This window comes from Coffea eugenioides, chromosome 8, assembly GCF_003713205.1.
Source record: "Coffea eugenioides isolate CCC68of chromosome 8, Ceug_1.0, whole genome shotgun sequence".
Taxonomy (NCBI): Eukaryota; Viridiplantae; Streptophyta; class Magnoliopsida; order Gentianales; family Rubiaceae; genus Coffea; species Coffea eugenioides.
The window spans coordinates 41,927,815-41,946,339 of record NC_040042.1 but is presented as its reverse complement, the minus strand read 5'-3'; the positions used below and the strand labels follow the sequence as shown (position 1 = coordinate 41,946,339).

At 38.4% G+C, this 18,525-nt stretch overlaps 4 protein-coding genes across 8 annotated transcripts; 2 read left to right on the top strand and 2 right to left on the bottom strand.

Moving 5' to 3' along the window:
• Nucleotides 1–697: 697 nt before the first annotated feature.
• Nucleotides 698–3,403, top strand: LOC113781293 (protein IQ-DOMAIN 1-like). Its single transcript, XM_027327206.1, has 5 exons — nt 698–1,064; nt 1,213–1,473; nt 1,846–2,073; nt 2,196–2,309; nt 2,397–3,403. Exons 1-5 carry the CDS (start codon nt 999–1,001, stop codon nt 3,087–3,089), a joined length of 1,362 nt encoding a protein of 453 aa, XP_027183007.1. The 5' UTR covers nt 698–998; the 3' UTR covers nt 3,090–3,403.
• Nucleotides 3,404–3,558: 155 nt separating this feature from the next.
• Nucleotides 3,559–7,832, bottom strand: LOC113780974 (cytochrome P450 711A1-like). Its single transcript, XM_027326774.1, has 5 exons — nt 7,459–7,832; nt 6,353–6,505; nt 5,264–6,041; nt 4,900–4,995; nt 3,559–4,329 (listed from the first exon to the last, which is right to left on the bottom strand). Exons 1-5 carry the CDS (start codon nt 7,713–7,715, stop codon nt 4,000–4,002), a joined length of 1,614 nt encoding a protein of 537 aa, XP_027182575.1. The 5' UTR covers nt 7,716–7,832; the 3' UTR covers nt 3,559–3,999.
• A 2,024-nt stretch (nt 7,833–9,856) lies between these two features.
• Nucleotides 9,857–13,036, bottom strand: LOC113781394 (heat shock factor protein HSF30). 5 transcript variants are annotated; one of them, XM_027327318.1, is made up of 6 exons: nt 12,576–13,036; nt 11,056–11,954; nt 10,685–10,978; nt 10,373–10,481; nt 10,046–10,256; nt 9,857–9,944 (listed from the first exon to the last, which is right to left on the bottom strand). In XM_027327318.1, exons 1-2 carry the CDS (start codon nt 12,894–12,896, stop codon nt 11,106–11,108), a joined length of 1,170 nt encoding a protein of 389 aa, XP_027183119.1. In that variant the 5' UTR covers nt 12,897–13,036; the 3' UTR covers nt 9,857–9,944; nt 10,046–10,256; nt 10,373–10,481; nt 10,685–10,978; nt 11,056–11,105. The 5 variants fall into 5 exon arrangements, with proteins under 5 accessions (XP_027183119.1, XP_027183117.1, XP_027183120.1 ...); XM_027327316.1 differs by having other exon boundaries at nt 9,857–9,979; nt 10,087–10,256; XM_027327319.1 differs by having other exon boundaries at nt 10,087–10,256.
• Nucleotides 13,037–15,816: 2,780 nt separating this feature from the next.
• On the top strand, nt 15,817–18,261 carry LOC113780806 (zinc finger MYM-type protein 1-like). Its single transcript, XM_027326584.1, has one exon. The coding sequence runs from the start codon at nt 15,817–15,819 to the stop codon at nt 18,259–18,261; it is 2,445 nt and encodes an 814-aa protein (XP_027182385.1).
• The last annotated feature ends 264 nt before the right edge of the window (nt 18,262–18,525 follow it).

The following is an 18,525-nucleotide window of genomic DNA, read 5'->3' as shown; positions in this document are numbered from 1 at the left end:
AACGTCACATTGGTAATTTCCGGGTAATTATGAACTCTTTCAACCGTTTTCTTTGAAAGTCTATAACTCCATTCCATCATCACTTCATTTTTCTTGAAAACTTTAACCATGATTTTGGAAAATGAGAAACCTTTTGTAAGATCAGGTTGACCACCCCAAAAGAACACATGCAGAAAGATAAATGTTCCCCCATAAAATCCAAATCAAATTTAAGCTTGGTGAGTATTTGATCCGAAAGTGGGGTGCTTTGGGATAGAAGATAGATAAAATTAAAACAGCAGCAGATATATCTTCACCGCACTGACTTTAGAGATTCTTTGTCTGCAATCTGCATGTCTTTGGTGTTATTTTTCAGCTTTCCACAAAGCTTCGTGCCTTTTTAGGCTGCCCTGTCCGCAGGGTCAATGGACAACACAGAGTCGTATTTCCAGCAGCATTCAAGCCCATTCTTGTCATTTCCTCGTACATTTCGAGCGGGAACAATGTCCTCGGATCCTCCTAGGGTCCTGGAGTGGTGTCCGTTGTTTTCTTTGAATTTCAAATATCAAAACCCAACGGCTCATTGGACAATGCGACAGAGAAACTCTCTGCCCACACCACCCACCACGACCACCACCACCACCAGGACCAATAGCTGTACTTCCCCACCCCACTCCCCTCCTCAACACACAAAACACACATGCCACTCACCCACGAAAACACGCAGTAATTTATTTATGCCCTATTAAAGCTCTGCCTATATCTCTCTCTGCCTGATTGTGGGCTTGTCTATTTTTTTTTTTTCAGTTACATAAATGCCCTCTTTTTTTATTCTTAAAATTTCTCTTCTTAGCTAAAAATTTAGCTTTAGCTGCTTTGCTTTAATCTGGTGGGAAGCTGCTATTTCTTCATCCTTTGCGTCATCCCTTTTGCTTATATTTTTTTCCTTCATCTGAGGGAAGATTGATCTTTGAGCTGTTTTTGGAGCTGAAATCTGGTAGATCAAGAGCTTAGCCCAGATGGGTGCTTCAGGAAAATGGGTAAAAGCTTTAATAGGATTCAAGAAACCAGAAAAAGATGACTATGTAAGCTCAAATTTTTTAAAAAGATTCAATTTTGCTTTCTGCTTTTAGCTCGAAGGATTTCACAAAAATTTGATCTTTTTTCTGTATATGTGCTGTGAGTTGGTCTTAAATGTCTTTTGCTTGCTTTTTGCATGGGCTTTTTATGTAGGAAAAGTTGGGGGGAAAAGGCAAGAAATGGAGGCTATGGAGGAGTTCATCAGGGGATCTGGGTGGGTCCTCATCATGGAAAGGATTCAAAGGGCATCGTAGGAACAGTGGTGGATCAGAAGCCTCGGATTCTTCATCAGTGAATAATGATGCTTTCACAGCTGCTGTAGCTACTGTTGTTAGAGCTCCTCCAAAAGATTTCAGGGTTGTTAGGCAAGAATGGGCTGCAATCAGAATCCAAACTGCCTTTCGTGGATTTTTGGTAATCCATCTCTCTCTCCCTCTCTCTGATTTTGCCTATCTAGCAGCAGTGGTCGCAAGATGAAAAAAATGCAGCAATTTAATCTTAGGCATTCCTTGAACTCTGCTAACGTTTCCTATCATTTTAATTGGTTAATTATGGCCTGTTATCTGTTTTATCAAGTGCTTGTAATAATATTTGTGTGGGTTATTGATAAGAGGTTGTAGAAGTTTATCCAACTTAATACATATACATTATGTGTTAGTCGTATGAACTTTATGCATTAATTCATTGGAGTGGCCATGTCTTGATTCAAAACAGTAGATGAGGATATTAGTTGAATTCATCTAATTTGGTGTCGGATCTGAAAGTGGTGTTGAATTATGATTTTAGGCAAGGAGAGCCTTGAGGGCCTTGAAAGGACTGGTGAGGCTCCAAGCTTTAGTCCGTGGCCGGCAGGTGAGAAAGCAAGCTGCTGTAACCCTTAGGTGCATGCAGGCCCTGGTCAGGGTACAGGCACGGGTTAGGGCTCGCCGTGTAAGAATGTCCATAGAGGGACAGGCTGTGCAGAAAATACTAGATGAGCATCGCAGCAAAGCTGATCGTTTGAAAGAAGCAGAGGTAGATTTCCCTTATTGCTGTTATTTGAGTATATCTGGTGATGCCTCTTTTATTACTTTGGGGTGTTTATGTAATTTAATTTAATTAACTGAAGTAGTTTTCTGATTCTTTGTGAATTTCAGGACGGATGGTGCGATAGTAGGGGAACACTAGAAGAGGTTACGACAAAGATACAAATGAGGCAAGAGGGATTGTTCAAGAGAGAGAGAGCACTTGCTTACTCTATTGCCCAGAAGGTGCTTACAGTTTCAAATATTACTTCGTAATTTGTTTAATCTGCCTAACAAGGAGGAAAATGGATAATCCTTCAACTTTCCTTGCAGTGCAAATTTAGCCAAAATTTTGATTCCCGAACAAATGTCTCGGTCCCCTCCCTTAAAAGTCATGAACTTGACAAGAATAGCTGGGGATGGAGTTGGTTGGAACGTTGGATGGCAGCAAAACCATGGGAAAACAGACTGATGGAAGAAGCCAACAACGATATTGCTGAAAAGACTCCACATTCAAAGACCTGTTTGGATTCTTCCAAGGGTAACAACAGATCAAGGTCATCTGAACCTGGCTCAGTGAAGGTAAAGAGGAACAATGTCACTACTAGGGTATCAGCAAAACCTCCTTTAGTTGGATTAGCTACTCGCTCATCCTCGAGCCCGAGTTCTGAATTTAGATACGATGAGAGCTCAGCTTCATCTTCAATATGCACATCAACAACTCCTATATCTGGAACTACTCCTTTGACGTCAGACAGGACAGAGGACAGGAATAACAGTAGGCCTAGCTACATGAACCTGACTGAATCAACTAAAGCTAAACGGAGAAATCAAAGGATTCTAAGGCAGTCCATGGATGAATTTCAATTTCTCAAGAAATCATCAGCATTCTCCAATGGTGATTCCAAAAGCAGCAATGGGTCTGATCCATCTTCAGTCCACTTTTCTAGGCCTCTGTGCCTGCCTACTAGGATGGAGAAATTCTCAATGAACTTGACAGAAAGGGATAGTTGCTTTTATCAGTAGGGGAAGGGAAGGCTAAGGTTCTTCAACCATCAGGGATAATTGCTTTTATCAGTAGGATGGGAAGGCTAAGGATCTTCAACCATCAAATTTGTTGCAAGTAGTTTACAAGGCTAAGGTTCTTCAACCATCAAATTTGTTGCAAGTAGTTTACAACAGCTTGTTGTTATATATCCAAATGCTCTAATTTTTTTTTCTGATGTGCCAAAACCCCTTGTTGAAGTACTAGGACGTCTGTGATCTTTGGTTCTTGATATCATGTAAGTTGTGATTTTGGAGACGATAACTTCGTTATGGCACTCAGTTGTTCAGAACAATTGATGATCTCATGCGATGATTGCATTTGGGATGAGTTTCGGTTTAGCTAATACATATCTAGTGACTGGTTAGTGGTTCTTTCGCTGTTATTCCTTAGTTGAAACCTTGCCCCTTCCAAAACCTCAAAAAAAGAGAAGCATAAAAAAAAGGGTAGTATCCTTTTTTTGTTATTGCTGATCGGCAGTCGTGCTTGTATGGCAATCACTAACCTGTATGATGGAAGCTAAGAGTGCAAACAACAGGAGCAAAACAAAGCCCTAATGTGGCATATTTAGTAGAGATCTGTGGAATAATTGAACAAAGTAGACTTAAAAGCCTTGCAAGACCCCAAAGCACAACTTTCCCAAATTACTCATCTACCAGACTGCTACCACCCTGCCTGTAGAAGATGGCAGGATCATAGCTGTGTTTGGTCCATCACATGAACATCTGCTCTGGAACCAACTAGGTACATAATAAGATCATCTGCTGCATGGAATGCATTTCGTAGAATGGCTCATTCATCATTGTAACATTGGGAAATCAAATTCACCATTATATGGAACGATCACCAAGCTGATTTTCTTTCTTTTCTTGTTCCTTTGTTTATTGTCATTCAAGTACGTTTGATAGCTCTTACCCTGACACCATGCTTAAAGTTCAGTACTATGCCATAGTCAAGTTCCAAAGGTTTTTCCATGTCTGAAGAATGACGAAATATATACTTCCTGTACAGATGAATCATCGAAAGTTTAAGTTCTTGTATGGAGAATTTCTGACCTATGCATGCTCGTGGCCCTATTCCAAAGGGACTATTTGCATAAGGATGCCTTTGCTTCTGTTCTTCACAGTCTGGATCAAATCTCTCAGGTTTGAACTTGTCTGGTTCTGAAAAATTTTTTGGATCTTTAGCAAGAACTCCAAGAGCCAGCCAAACCCATGTACCCTGCATATGCATATTATGAGATAAATCAGGACATCGCTTACTAAAAACAAAGAAAGGATGATAACAGAAAAAGATTTCCAATGAAAATTGATGATACAATTTCATCTTCTTGAGTATCCTCCAGCTTACGACCAAGCAATTCCATGGCATTAAAAAAGAAGTACTGTTACCATGTTTTTGGGCTTCGTCCATTGGAAATCTATCACAATTAACTACAAAAATGAAGCCACCCTGTGGCAGAGGACATTATCTTAAGATGATACTTCTAAACCATTTACCGATTATCAGTGATCTAATACAACTACTATGCAATAAATAATGCACTAGTTCCTATTTCACCATTTCAGAATTTCTTGCAATGCGTTCACTACTTTTCATCAGCTTCTTTACATCTTAAAGAATTTTAACTTTATAAAACTGATTGAACTCAAAGTTACTCAACTGAATATGCCTTTCCTGACCATCAAAGATGCCCTAGAGGAGTATTGTTGAAATTAAACCATTCCTTCTCTAAAATAAGTGCGATAGCTTATAAGCATAATCCTTGCGAGATAGAAAAGTAAAACCAACCTTTGGAAGGATATAACCTCCAATCTTTACTTCTGCTGATGTTTCTCTTGCAACTAAGGGGGAAACTGTATAGAACCTCATTGCCTCTTTGATCACCTGGAGTCAAAGAATTAAAAGAAGAATGAGATAAAATCCTTTATTACATCATTCATAAGAGATCTTGAACATCACAGGTTTCATCAGTTAGGGAAGACGAATCAAGTTTTGACAAATAAGAAGTTGCAATTTTGATTAGATTGTCGAGCACAATAGAAATCCTACTAAAATCCAAGATCCTCGTTAAGTTATGAATATGTGTATGAATTTGTTGATGAATTTTTCCACTAAAAGTTCTGGTGAAAATGGGAGCGGCAGGCAAAGTCACCTGATCAAGATATGGAAAATTGTGTTGAAGATCATGGGCAGTAGGCATCTGATCACGAGGACCAAACTCATCAATCTCTTTCAGCAATTTCTTCTCAACTTCTGGATGTCCAGCCACCAAATAGATAATAGTCGATAATGTAAATGATGTGGTTGCTGAACCAGCAAGTAAATGTTCATAAGTTACAGCACTGATATAGTCTGGTGTAAAGAAGTTCCTTGATGTTTTCTCTGACTCCCTTGCACGCAATATGAGCGACAAAAAGTCCTTTGAGTCAAGGCTCTTTTCTTTCATTCTCTTAGCCACAATTCCATCAAGCCGGCGAGTCAAATTCTGGTTGGCTTGGTCTACTTTTCTGTCCATAGTTCCAGGTATCCTTTTAAGAATCTGGCGGAATGGCTCTTGTAGTATGGGAACAAGCAGCCCGAATATGATTGAAAAGGATCCAGACAAGTCCATCTTAAGCTGTGTTGTAGAATATATGTGTTGATTGATAAAGTCTTGGACTTCATTATCATTTTGCTGGTGGCTCATTCTATTGGCAGATTCATTGCCTGCTTTGGGCTTGGAGAGACCAAAGTCTACTCCAAAAGCAGCTTGTCCAATAACATCTGTAGCCAATTTCAGGGAGAGTTCAGAGAAAGTCACGTCTCCTTGCGATTCAAGATTTTCAGTTGCAGCTTCTATAAATGATTGCATTGTTGGTATCAGCTTGGCAAGGTGAGATGGCTGATACACCGACAGTATGGTATTTCGCATTGTTGACCACCTTGCATCCCTGTAAAGGTTGCAAGTGACATGTCTTTTATGATTCATTAAATTTCATGAAACCTAATCTTGATTAATTGCGACAACTTAGTTCCTATCTCACTGAGACATCCAATGCCAAGTTTATCTTCTTATTATTACATATTTTGCAGTCGGTTGCCATCTTGCTTTTAGTTACCCAGGAGTTTAGCATCATTGCAAGTAGTATACAGATTTAATGACGACAATCCAAGTCTATTTGTTGCTTTTTATACTAGATTAGTTATATTTGGATCGGGGAGGCAAGAAATTAACATATTACAGTCATAGTCATTGCAATACCTGGTGAAGAAGAGACCCTTCTGATGCAGGGGAGATGCTGCTATAGGAGATGGAATGCTTCTGTTGGAGATGTCTTTGAATTTCTTGATCCCAACTTCTCTGCAAAGTTCTGGATCAGCCACAATTACCAGAGGCTGTCTGCCCATGTGAAACCTGCAATTGAAAGTATTATGAGGCAAGCACGCAGGAGATGAACATGAAATTGTTTCTCGAAAGTAGTTAAAGAGCTTTCCAGCACCAATGGATCAATTTACTTCAAGACAATTCTGTAGCATCAGCAAGGCCAAGGATAGCTACTGTTACACTCAGAATAAGAATAACAGATCCAGGGTAAAAAATCTTGATTGAATACAAAACACACTATTACTTTTCGGACCAACTGCAGTTCTATGTTGTTCTAAAATCCTTGTGACTCATATCATGTGAAGTTCAACGTGTACAAAAATTTGAAGTCGAAATTTGGACAATCTTCAGATTCATTCACAACAACTCTATTGCACTCGTCCCTTTACCTCTCAGGATGAGAAAAACTTTTGTACAACCAAACAGGCTGATTGAGTACAGGGACTATGAATTATGTCATCTTTCGTGGAGCCGACATGATATACTGAGGTGGAGTTACCACTGAGGAAAAGAGTTAACAGTAACCGCAATTTCTTCAGCAGAGATCAAACTCTTTTTACCCCACTAGAAGAGATGCAATTGACAAACTCAGTAAAACAAAACACTTATAATCAGATTTTTTAGTCAGCCACGTAATTACTTTAGTGACCTCATTCTCTTGAAGCAAGCAAGCAAGTGGACCTAAATCCTATGCGTTTAGAAGTGAAAGGGGTCAGCACAAGCGTCGACAGACAAGATGGTGATTAAGATGTCAAGATTTAACATCAGCAAAATGGGAAAAGAAACATTCTTGCAAAAGTCAACCGTCAAAGCCATGAAAATTTTCAGCTCAAAGAGCACAACTATGTTAGTAGCTGCAGAATTGCGAGATGCAAGAAACAAAGGTAGAAGCTGCCTAATGATTTACTCTTTGTAACAAATGGCAGTATTTTTTTTCTTTCTATAGTTTGGTGATAAATGAACAGAATAAGAGAACGACTGACCTGAATACAGGACCATAGGTTTTGGCAAGAACAGCAAAAACGTCAGGGCCATATGTAGCAAGCAAGGGAAGGTGTCCTAATAGGGGCAGAGATGGAGGACCAGGTACTTTCCTGACAGCCCAGTAAGGTCTATAGAAGTACCACAAAGTCCCAGCCAATAAAGCCAATACGGTGAATGTTACTGATACAACTGGTGCCTCAATTAACGGTCTTCCAAACTCCATCAGCTCTTGAACCTTTGCACCAAACAAGTCCATCTTTCCTCGCAGAAGAGAGAGGGACAGACAAATGTGAGCCTATTGCTGGCAAAGTCACCAAGTGTAGTGAGCTTTTCATTGTGGGAGGATCGCAATATAAAGGAAAAGGATTGGCAAGGGCGGCATTTGGCTGTAGCAAGGAACGCACGCGGGTTTTGGGTTCTTTGAAACTGCTCGTCCTGTAATAGTCAGGCTGTAGATTTCCGTCTATTTTTAATGATGAGAAGGGGTAATTGGTGGGTCCTTTCAATTTGTCTCTTCCATTTTTTTAATCTCAAGTAGTCAATAAATTAGTCTGTAAATGATAAATATCTAAAAATTGCTTCATGTATTGCGTATGCTTTTTTTTCTTTTAATTTTCTTTTAAAGAGAGACTCCAAATATTACGAGGAAAATGGAGGGTTTGGTAGTCGAATTGGAAACTTTGTTAACATTAGAATTTGTCAAGGAACAGTGGGTGAAAATTATCACAGGAAAGAAAAGAAAAAAATCCATTTTTCATCCTTAAACTTTGAGTTAGGGGCATATTTCGTTCTCAAATTTTTAGACGCATCACGTTTAGTACATAAATTAATTATTTTGAACCACATTTAGTCAAAAAACGGTAAAATATTCAATTTAGACGAAAAAGATTGACGTAGCCGTTGATTTTGACTGAGAAATTTTTTTTGCTTAACGACTACGTGCCAAACACATAACTTTCTCCATTCAAATTAAGTAATTTACCGTTTTCGAACTAAACGTGGCCTTATTGAGGACTGGTTCACTAATAAGGCCTTATTGAGCAGTTTGGTCCTTAGCAATTTCAGAGTATGATGTGATAATTGAACCGCTTAGAGGCTTTAATTTGCAAATTTCATATTTTCCATGATCACTTCTTATAGGTCTTTGTTAAACGAAGGATAAAAGGGATAGGAAAGGAATAAACTGAATAAGTGCGAGGAAGCATTTGGACCAGCATATACCGAACTCAGCAGCAAGAATTACCATTGCATGGAACAAAGCAGAGAAAGAGATGGATTGATGAAAGTCGCAGGACTATCCATGGAGGATAGCTTCTCTTGCCTTAGATTTACTCCCAAAAGGCAACTGTGATGGCATAAAATGATAAAATTCGGCCCACAAAGCTTCTGTGTCTAAATTGACATCAGCAAGGTCCAACTGGGGCATTCAGAAGGTGTATTGATGTCAGAAGTTTCTGACTGATACTTGGTAGTGGATTGCCATATGCAGAAAAACTTGTTTAACAAAATGATTTAGAAGATTGACCACTCAAAAAACTATATATCATCTGTAAAAAAAAAAAATTAAGTTGATCGATATCATTTTGTGGTTGACCCTCTTGTTTTGAAGATCTGCATATTTTCGTTTCTCTTCTTCTGCATAAAGAAATAGTCGGTTAATTTCCTGGGAATTTGACATCTGTTGGTCTTCAATATTGAGATTTAATTACTTCTTGGATCCTTGAAGCCAATAGCCATTGGTGAGATTAGAAAAGTTCTCAGAGTTGTGTTGTGTTTGGACATTAGTTGGCTAAGCCCACAAGAATATGCTCACTTGGATTGGGATTGGATATTGGTATCATGCGTGATTCTTTTATGTCAAAATTGTCTTTTACTCAGGATCACAATTCACAGCATCTGCAAATTCTGGCCTGTCATAGTCCTTGTCGTCTACATGCTTTTGAGAGGGATGAGACGAGGGTATTCGTCAAATATAAACCTCTCCTTTTTGTCTATTTATCCTCTCATCTGAACACGCATCTGATACCAGCTTTGGAATGCCTACAAAATCAAAAACTGACACTTAGCAGGAAAAACCTGATCTTTTCTTGTTGACTACATAGGGGTGAGTGGCATGTGCCCCGTATTACAAGAACATCATCAGGGTATTGGAAGTGGACCTGCCATTGCCAAAACTGTGCTTCAATCTCATCCTTCGTTATGGGTAATTACCATGTCAAATCTGGAAGACACGGGCAACAGCATTTTCAAAGTTAGATAGCCTTCAATCTATAACATGTCATGAATAACAATAGTTGTGATTAGCCCACCACTCATTATGTTGAAAGGGTCTCAATCTGATGCACAATCTTTCTAGATTTTCGCATTCTGCTGTGGAGAGGATCATCATGACATAAATGGAAACATCAAGTTTTAGCATCCAATGAACTCTAAAGAACAACTGTTTCTGATCACAATTAAGTAAAAGAAGGGCACCACTATAAAACTGCAATACCAAGCAACCACCAAAGTCAATTCAGACTGCCACCAACAAAAATACAAAAAGAATCAGCTGGAGAAATCACGAAAAAGGAAAAAGAGTAAAACCGCTAAAGAATTCTTGAATCCAAGATTAATGCTGCTGGTACCCTGATTAAACGTTTCCATCTTCTTTTGTTGGCTAAATATAAATGGAGCAAAAATGTTAACTTTGCACTCCTGTCAAGGTTAAGCAAGCAGCTGCAATCCTCAACGCGTAATGTAACAGACTTGGGACTTCCCTTTTCACAGGTGGAGATCGAGAAGCTTCACAATAACCCTGTAATCAAAAGCCAAACGCTGCCTCAAATATTCTGTTTTATGGGGAGTGGTTGGAAGCAGCATAGCTTGTCCTGGTCCGTTAATTCTCTCTAAAAGGCCTGATCCATAACCCACCTGCATTCTGCTTCGACCTTCTGCAACATCGAATAGGTTGTGCCACCTCTCCGGTCAGAGTCCAGCCTCCAAGATTTTACAGCTACTGTGTGAAGCCAGGTTAGTTTTCCTGCAAAAGAGTTTCAGCGTGATGCTATATCACTTTAATCAGTACAAGCCCCAAGCATAAAACCTTGTCGGACAACCATTTGCCGAGCATAGAATTGAGCACTTGGGCTATATGGATTCAATCATGAAAAGCAAATATAGAAATTTCAGCAGAATGAAACCACGATAAGATGACACTGCTAAAATTTTTGCATAAAAGAATACCTTTATACATACACAAAAGAAATCTGAACTTGATACTACAAGTCAACAACATACAAAATGAGACGGGACAAGAAGAGCAAAAGACACGGTAAAGAATGATGGAGGTGACTCCCTCGTGACATTCTCTAAGCATCTGCATCTGCAAAACGCACCAAAAGATGTAGACTAGTCAAAAAGAGGAAAACTTTCTAGACTTTAAGAAACTCTAGAATACAAATATTTTCCATGAGATACTAAAAGGATACAGAAAAGCAGGATCAGTTGATTGGCCTCCATGCAACCATCACCTCCCGCCTATACGGTAAAAAAGCATTAGGCATTAGCTGCTGCAGAACAGCAGAAAAAGGCCAGTCGAAATTTTTGAGGCATACTTAATCTCAGACAGGAATGTGTGTCAAGGACATCAGAGAATCATTTAGCCTCATTTGCTTGTATCGTCAGGCTTGGCGATAAGATATCCCATTTGATCGACAAGGTCACTGAAACCCTCACCCCACTCAGGTGTTTCAGCAACCAAATCCTCAACCTCCACATCAGCCTCTGGTTGATCTCCCAACAACACAACTTCTGCTTCATTTTCAGTAACAAGATCTCCAGTAAGCAATTCCTCCCAGATGTGTTCAGCAACTGGATCGACATTGGCAGCACTAGTAGGAATTGACGGTGAATTCAAGTTTACAATACTGCTTGGTTCGTCATCCAATGCTGCAGTAAATAGCAAAGTCTCCATCTCTCTTTGCATATTCACCAGTTCTTGCTCTCCGCCTGAGTCATTGAGAAGTTGATCAGCATCCGCAGCGATTGATGCCACTTCTTGCAGGTTCTCCACACTGGGGGTCATTGTCAGCCTCCTCTTATGCCCAATCTGAATTCGCTGTTGTTCTTGTCTCTGTCGATGTCTATCCACATATGGCTGGAGAAAAGTCGGATTACTAAAAGCTCTGGCTAGGAAACTCATTGTCTGCTGTTGTTTTTTCTCCGTACCCTTAAGTCTTTCGTCCATCGCCATGACATGGTCCCTTGCAGTCTGCTGTTGTTGTTTAAGTTTAAAGACTTCGGCCATCAACGAGTTTCTGTCGCTCTTAAGTCTTTCAATTTCTTCTTCCAAGTCATAGTGCCCTAATTCAACACAAGGACCGCCTCCTTCTTGTTGGGTAATGCTTGGTATGACATTCCTTCTCCTCCTGATGGTCTTCAGGAGATGTTTCTGCCCCCCAAGGAAACACTCATTTGCAAATTCCCATCGATCGGGATCCACTTTTCTGAAACCCTGCAATCAAATGCACTCATTCAGGACCAACTAATCCACTATCAAAATCAGCATCTACTTACCGTTAACTTAATCTGCATCACAAGAAGAAGAATCAACCTAATAGTGTCACAGTGCCAACTAAGCATATTATGCTATTGTTAAAGTTCATCAAGATCACCAGCAGTTTATTATCGATAAAAATGCACCAAAAAAATATAAAAGCTGCAGCAGGATTATCAAAAGATACTCAATGGAACATTTATAACAGCAGGAAGCAAACAACAACATTTGGTCGAGTGCACCAATTTGCATCAAACGTAAAGAGGGCGGGGCACTCAAATCACATCCCCATTACGCAGAACATCTCAACAATTTACAAACCACAAAGAAAATGAAGACAAAACATCAAAACCAAATACTAAACCGCATTCAGCGGACAAAGTAACCAAGAAAAGATCAAATTGTGCTAGAACGTTGAATCCAATAAAACGGTTCGGCCACAACCCAAAGTTGAACTGAACTCAAATGAAACAGAAAATGGAAAGCAACCCATGAGGAATTAGGCACAATTAGTCAGTAACATCAAAGAAATATCAAAACTTGATTACACTATTCGAGAAAGTAGTAGTCAGTACTTACATAGGTATTAAGCTGGCGGACGAAGCTTGAGAAATTACTGTGCTTGAAGTACTTGGGAAGCAGAGAAGTGGAAAACTTATGGGAATCCCAAACAACGAAGCTATTTCTAGCTTTACTCCACGAGATTACTGAATCAGTTGAAGGATCTTCCACCATATCAAATGTCTTGGTCAAGAACGGTGGTGGTCCCATGTCATGCAAGCCCTCCATTGGCCTCGGTGAAGAAGATGAACCAGCAGCAGCACCAGTGCTTCCGCCTTCACTGAATGGAAAGACGAAGCCCTCTTCCTCTTCTTCTATCTTGATGGTCACATTTTCCATAGCTTAATTGTGAAGTAAAAATTCAATCTTTCTCGGGTTTGGTATATGGGTTGAGTACTGAGCAGGCAGGCAGTGGACTGAGGAGTTATGGAGCTAAGTCATTTTCGAGTGAAGAAGATTTTGGCAGAAGGGAATTAGGAAATGGGATGTTGGAAAGAATTTAGGGGGCAGAGAGGGAGAATGATGCGTTATTTATGGGGCAGGATTGGAATTTTCTGGAGGGAAGAAGAGATATTTAGAGGGGAGTGGAGAGTTCGTTGGCCTTTTGAGGAACTTTATGGGAAGGTTCTTTGACAATTCTGTCCTTTGGAAGTCAGTGATGGGTCTTGAGATTTTGTGGGACAGCTGGTCTGGTGTGGTGCCCACACGAGGACGCTTGTAAATAGTTCTAGAAAGTTCTTGATAGTTCCGGAAGTTTCTGATTTTTGGACCTCTATTCTTTCCCTAGGCATAAATAAGCCTTTATTTCTTTTGGGGTCCTTTTATTCCCCTAAAAACAAATACCTCAAATTATTGGAGGGAATGCATACAGTCCTTCTTCTTTAACATTTTCATGGCATTTACATGCTTATTTCCCTAATTTAAAGGGTTCAATTGTTTTCCTCTCTTTCTATCTCTCCTTTTGTGTTGTAAACACCCATGATGTTTATGAGCTACTTGGTATAGTAGTTCTTGTCTGGTAATTAAGATGGTAAAGATTTGGCATTTGTATTGAGGGCATTTTAATTTGAATCTTGTTACTGTTTAAACTATCATTGATAGATAAATTGTAAAAATCATCATAAACCGTTTGATTATCAATTGAAACACCATTGCTAAGCCATCTATAAGAATCACTGTGTTGGGACAGTAAATTATTTGAAATAATTTTGTGGAAAAAATACTGTAGCACTTTTTTAATGTAATGTATATTAAATAAAAAAGTGATTGAAAAATATATTAATAATACAAATAAATAAGATGAAAATAATGTGTAATCCAAACAATGGCATGCCTTGACCTCCTCACCTCCAAAAGAAATTAAAGTGATAGAAAGCACCTTTGCGCTGATAAAACCGACAAATTCCACTGGTTCTGTTGGGCCCTTGTTTGTTATTCTACGTGTTTGGAGTCCACCTTGTACTGGGCGGGTTTGTAATTCTATAACTTTAAAGTCAGCCCAGTTCATTAGTTAGTTTCAAGTTAATTCTTATTCTCCATTTGAATCCTGCTGGTTTCCGTAAAAAATATATATATGAAAATGGATGAGAATTAGAGAACATCTGGTTTCCTCCATAGTTGGGCTCTTCCTATTTTAGTCCTGACATGTTCCATCTTGAGCTCACTCGGCAGGCCAGGCTTGGATTTAACTTTACAACTGTAGGATGTGTGGACCACATTTGGGCTCACTCAAGATGAATTCTCCAAAATTGGCATCCATCGGTCCATTAAGCCTGGCAAATGAGGACGACCAAAAACCATAACCTTGCGGGAGGGTAGTAACTTTATCAGTTCTGTAATTATTATTGTATCTAGACTAAATCAATTTGGCACTTAACTATGCAACTTCTGCAGATGTACCACCAAAGATTAGCTTGGAAATTCGGAATCTATTCTTTTTCTGCAATCCACATCCATCCACACTAAACTAAAGCGTTTAGTTTGAAGATAGCAATATACAAAAACCATGAATAATGAGTTGGATGGTACGAGAGAGATGGTGTAAATGATAGGTTTTGGGTTCGAAATCTTCTCACTTACACTGAAAAAAAATTCAAAAAAAAAGGCAAGAATTTGTGCATTCTTTTAAATTGAACTTTGGCCATACATAATGAATTTTGCTTCCATATTGACTACCACAAGTCTTATGTACACAAATTCATCATCCCATTTTTTTTTTCCTTTTGCTTTAAGCTACGACTTTGCTGAATGGGATGCTAATGTAATACTAATAAAAAAAATTCATCAATTGGAATCATGGGTGACGCAAGCAAGGCAGCAATTGAGCTGAAATGACAGGTCTGTAAGAGAGAATGGGGTCCTACTATCCAACGTCATCATCTGAATCTATGTCGGCTCAATAAGTGCTGGTAGTGGAGGAGTACTCGTTATCTTCCCCCGCTGGCTAAGGATTGTACATTTGTACCATTGCATTTTGCATGGTCTAGCCGTCTAGGTAATTTTTTTTTAACAATTGGAGGGGTGTAAAATTTTTTTTTTTTTACTTAGAAATTTATTTAGTGAAATGTGGGTGTAAAAAAGTTCGCCCGCTAGTTGTTTGATGAATTGATCGAGAGGGACTTGTATTATTTTTCGTACTTGTAGCATTGAGTTTTATTGGGCAAATAACTTGTCGCATTGAGTTTTAGTTTTCTGCTTGTCATTTTACTGATTTTATTTTATCATTGCTTTATTTATCATGGTTTTCTAGACAGCAAGCAGTAAGACCTCCTGAATATTTGTTCCTCTAGAATTGTCTATCTTTGTTTCTCGACATTGTGCTGAGAATTTGCTATGCAATTTAAGGAGTTTAAATTGTACATATTTATTATGGTCGGTTTCCGTTTATACTTAGTAAATAGTAATGCTTGTTTAGACTATAGAAACTTTTACTGGCATGGATAGTTATTGATTATTTTTCGGATTACAGTAGTTGATGAGTTCAAGTAGGTGTTAGTTGTTCAAGTTCAGCCGATTTAATAACAAGCTATGAAAACTTCCTTGAGATATGTTTGAAATGAGAACTTGTTCTGCTCTAATGGAGATCTTTTATCATTTGTTTGCATTTTATTATTGAATAATACTTTGTGCATGTCACTTATGTCTACTTAGGTTGCAAATGTTCTTGCTGCTTTTATTCCATCTCTATAGGCCATAATCAGCATTTCTCAATCAATTTTATTTCGATTACATGTTGTTGTTTGTTGCAAATGTAGTGGTAATGGCCAACAGGACAATTGATTCTTTTTTCAAGAAAAGACGCCTAGAACCAAATGGAAGTGGTGAAATTCCTTGTCCTCTTCGTGATTCTTCTCCTAAGCATCAAACAAAGAAATTTTGTAGAGCTGAATCATTAGAGTTTGATATTTCATCCATAGAACGTGATCCTGGAAAGAGAAAATCCATTTGGAAATATCTAGAGCATCAAAGGGATGAGGTACGGAGAGCATATATTAAGTTTGGGCCATACCAACCTGAGCTTCCGATTGAATCAATGGTTGTTGACAAGAAGGGCCGACGTTTCCTTTTCTCTTGGTATAAATTGTTTCCAGATTGGTTGGAATTTTCTCCAACAAAGAATGCTGCCTTTTGTCTTCCTTGCTCACTTTTTTCCAAGCCAACGGACCGTTTTGGATCAATGGCCTTCACAACTAGTGGATTTAGATCTTGGAAGAAGGTAAATGATGGAAAAAATTGTGCTTTTTTAAATCACATTGGAAAAGATCCTAACTCATCACACAAAGTGGCAATGCAATGCTATCATGATTTGGGAAACTCATTGCAACATCTTGACAAAATTATTGAGAAGCAAAATTCTGAGCAGGTTGCAAAAAATCGGTTGCAACTTCAAGTTTCCATAGATGCTGCAAAATGGTGTGCATTTCAAGCGGTGGCTTTTAGGGGTCATGATGAAAGTTTAGATTCTAACAATCGAGGTAATTTTATTGAGTTGATCAAGCATGTGTCTTCTTATAATGAAAAAGTGGCTGCTGTGGTTCTTGATAATGCTCCTCGAAATGCATCTTATACTTCTCCTACGATCCAAAAGGAGATATTGTCCATTTGGTCAATCAAGATACAAAAGCATATTCGAGAGGAGATTAGTGATTCAAAATTTTCTATACTTGTTGATGAGGCTCAAGATAGATCAAAAAGAGAGCAAATGGCTATTGTTCTTAGATTTGTGGACAAGCAAGGCTATATTCGAGAGAGATTTTTTGACATTGTTCATGTGCACGAAACCAATTCCTTGACTTTGAAGAAGGAGATATGTGATGTCCTTTCTCGCCATAATCTTAGTGTGCAAAACATTCGTGGCCAAGGATATGATGGAGCTAGTAACATGCGTGGAGAATGGAATGGACTGCAAGCATTATTTATTCAGGAGTGCCCCTATGCATATTATATTCACTGTTTTGCTCATCGACTGCAATTAACATTGGTATCAACATCTCAAGAGGTAATTCCTGTGGAACAATTTTTTACAAACTTATCTCTTCTTATAAATTTAGTTTCATCTTCTTGCAAACGGGTGGACCAACTTAGAGTTGCTAGAGCTGCTAGAATTGCTGAATTGATTGCTATTGATGAACTTGAGACTGGTAGGGGTCAGAATCAGATGGGTACCTTAAAACGGCCAGGGACTACAAGATGGGGGTCACATTTTAGTTCTATCTGTAGCTTATTCACAGAATATGAAGACATTTGCTCTGTCCTAATTGATGTTGTCAATTATGGAAATACATCAACTCAAAGAAGTGAAGCTGACAGAGTTTATAATTTCATGACATCCTTTGATTTTGTTCTTGTTATGCATATGATGAGGGACATTTTAGGATTTGCACAAGTACTTTCTCAAGCTTTACAGTGCAAATCTCAAGATATTTTGAATGCCCTTAAATTGGTTTCAGTAACAAAGGATCGACTTCAAAGTTACAGAGATAATGGATGGAATGAATTGTTCACCAATGTAAAGACATTTGGTGATGCACGAAATATAGAGATGCCTGATATGAATGTCATTTATAAAGCAGGTCGAGGAAGAATTCGAAAACAAAATGATCCAATTACCATGGAGCATCACTACAGGATTGATGTGTTTTTTGCAACGGTTGATTCTCAAATACTTGAAATGAAGAATAGGTTTAAGGAAGATGTAATAGAGTTGCTTATTCTTAGTTCAGCATTGCACCCCAAAGATAATTTTCAGGCTTTCAATATTGAACAAATTTGTCAACTTGCAAACAAGTTTTATTCAGCTGACTTCACAGATCAAAAGAAGTTACACTTAAGAACTCAATTAGAGCTTTTCCAGATTGAGTTTTCCTGTAATTCTCAACTTCAAAATTTGTCATCACTTCAGGAGTTGTGCCAAGTGTTAGCGAAGACAAGAAAGTCAATGTGCTATACTCTTATTGATAGATTGATTCATCTTATTTTGACTCTTCCTGTTTCAACAGCTACAACAGAGCGTGCATTTTCTGCTATGAAAATCATCAAGACTTTTTTGCGTTCTAGGATGGAGGAAGACTTTCTTGCCAACTCTATGATAATGTATATTGAGAAAGAAATTGCTAGAACTTTTGATGTAAATTCAATCATTGATGACTTTGATAAAATTAAAAGTCGTCGTGCACAATTTCATATGTCTCACACAGTCAATTAGATTTGTAAATATGATGATATTTTTGTATATGTGAAGCGTATAAGTAATTTTCATTCTATATAAGGTTGTTTCTAATATTGTGGTATATATGTTCACATTATTTTTTTTTGTAAATATATTTTACTTTCATTGTTATAGACTCGCCCCCCCCCCCAAAGTTAATTCCTAGCTCCGCCACTGTCTGTACGTGATTGTAAATGACTTTAAATTTATCATGCAAGAAGAAATCAAGGTCCTGTTTGGCAAATAAGTTTTTGATCAAGT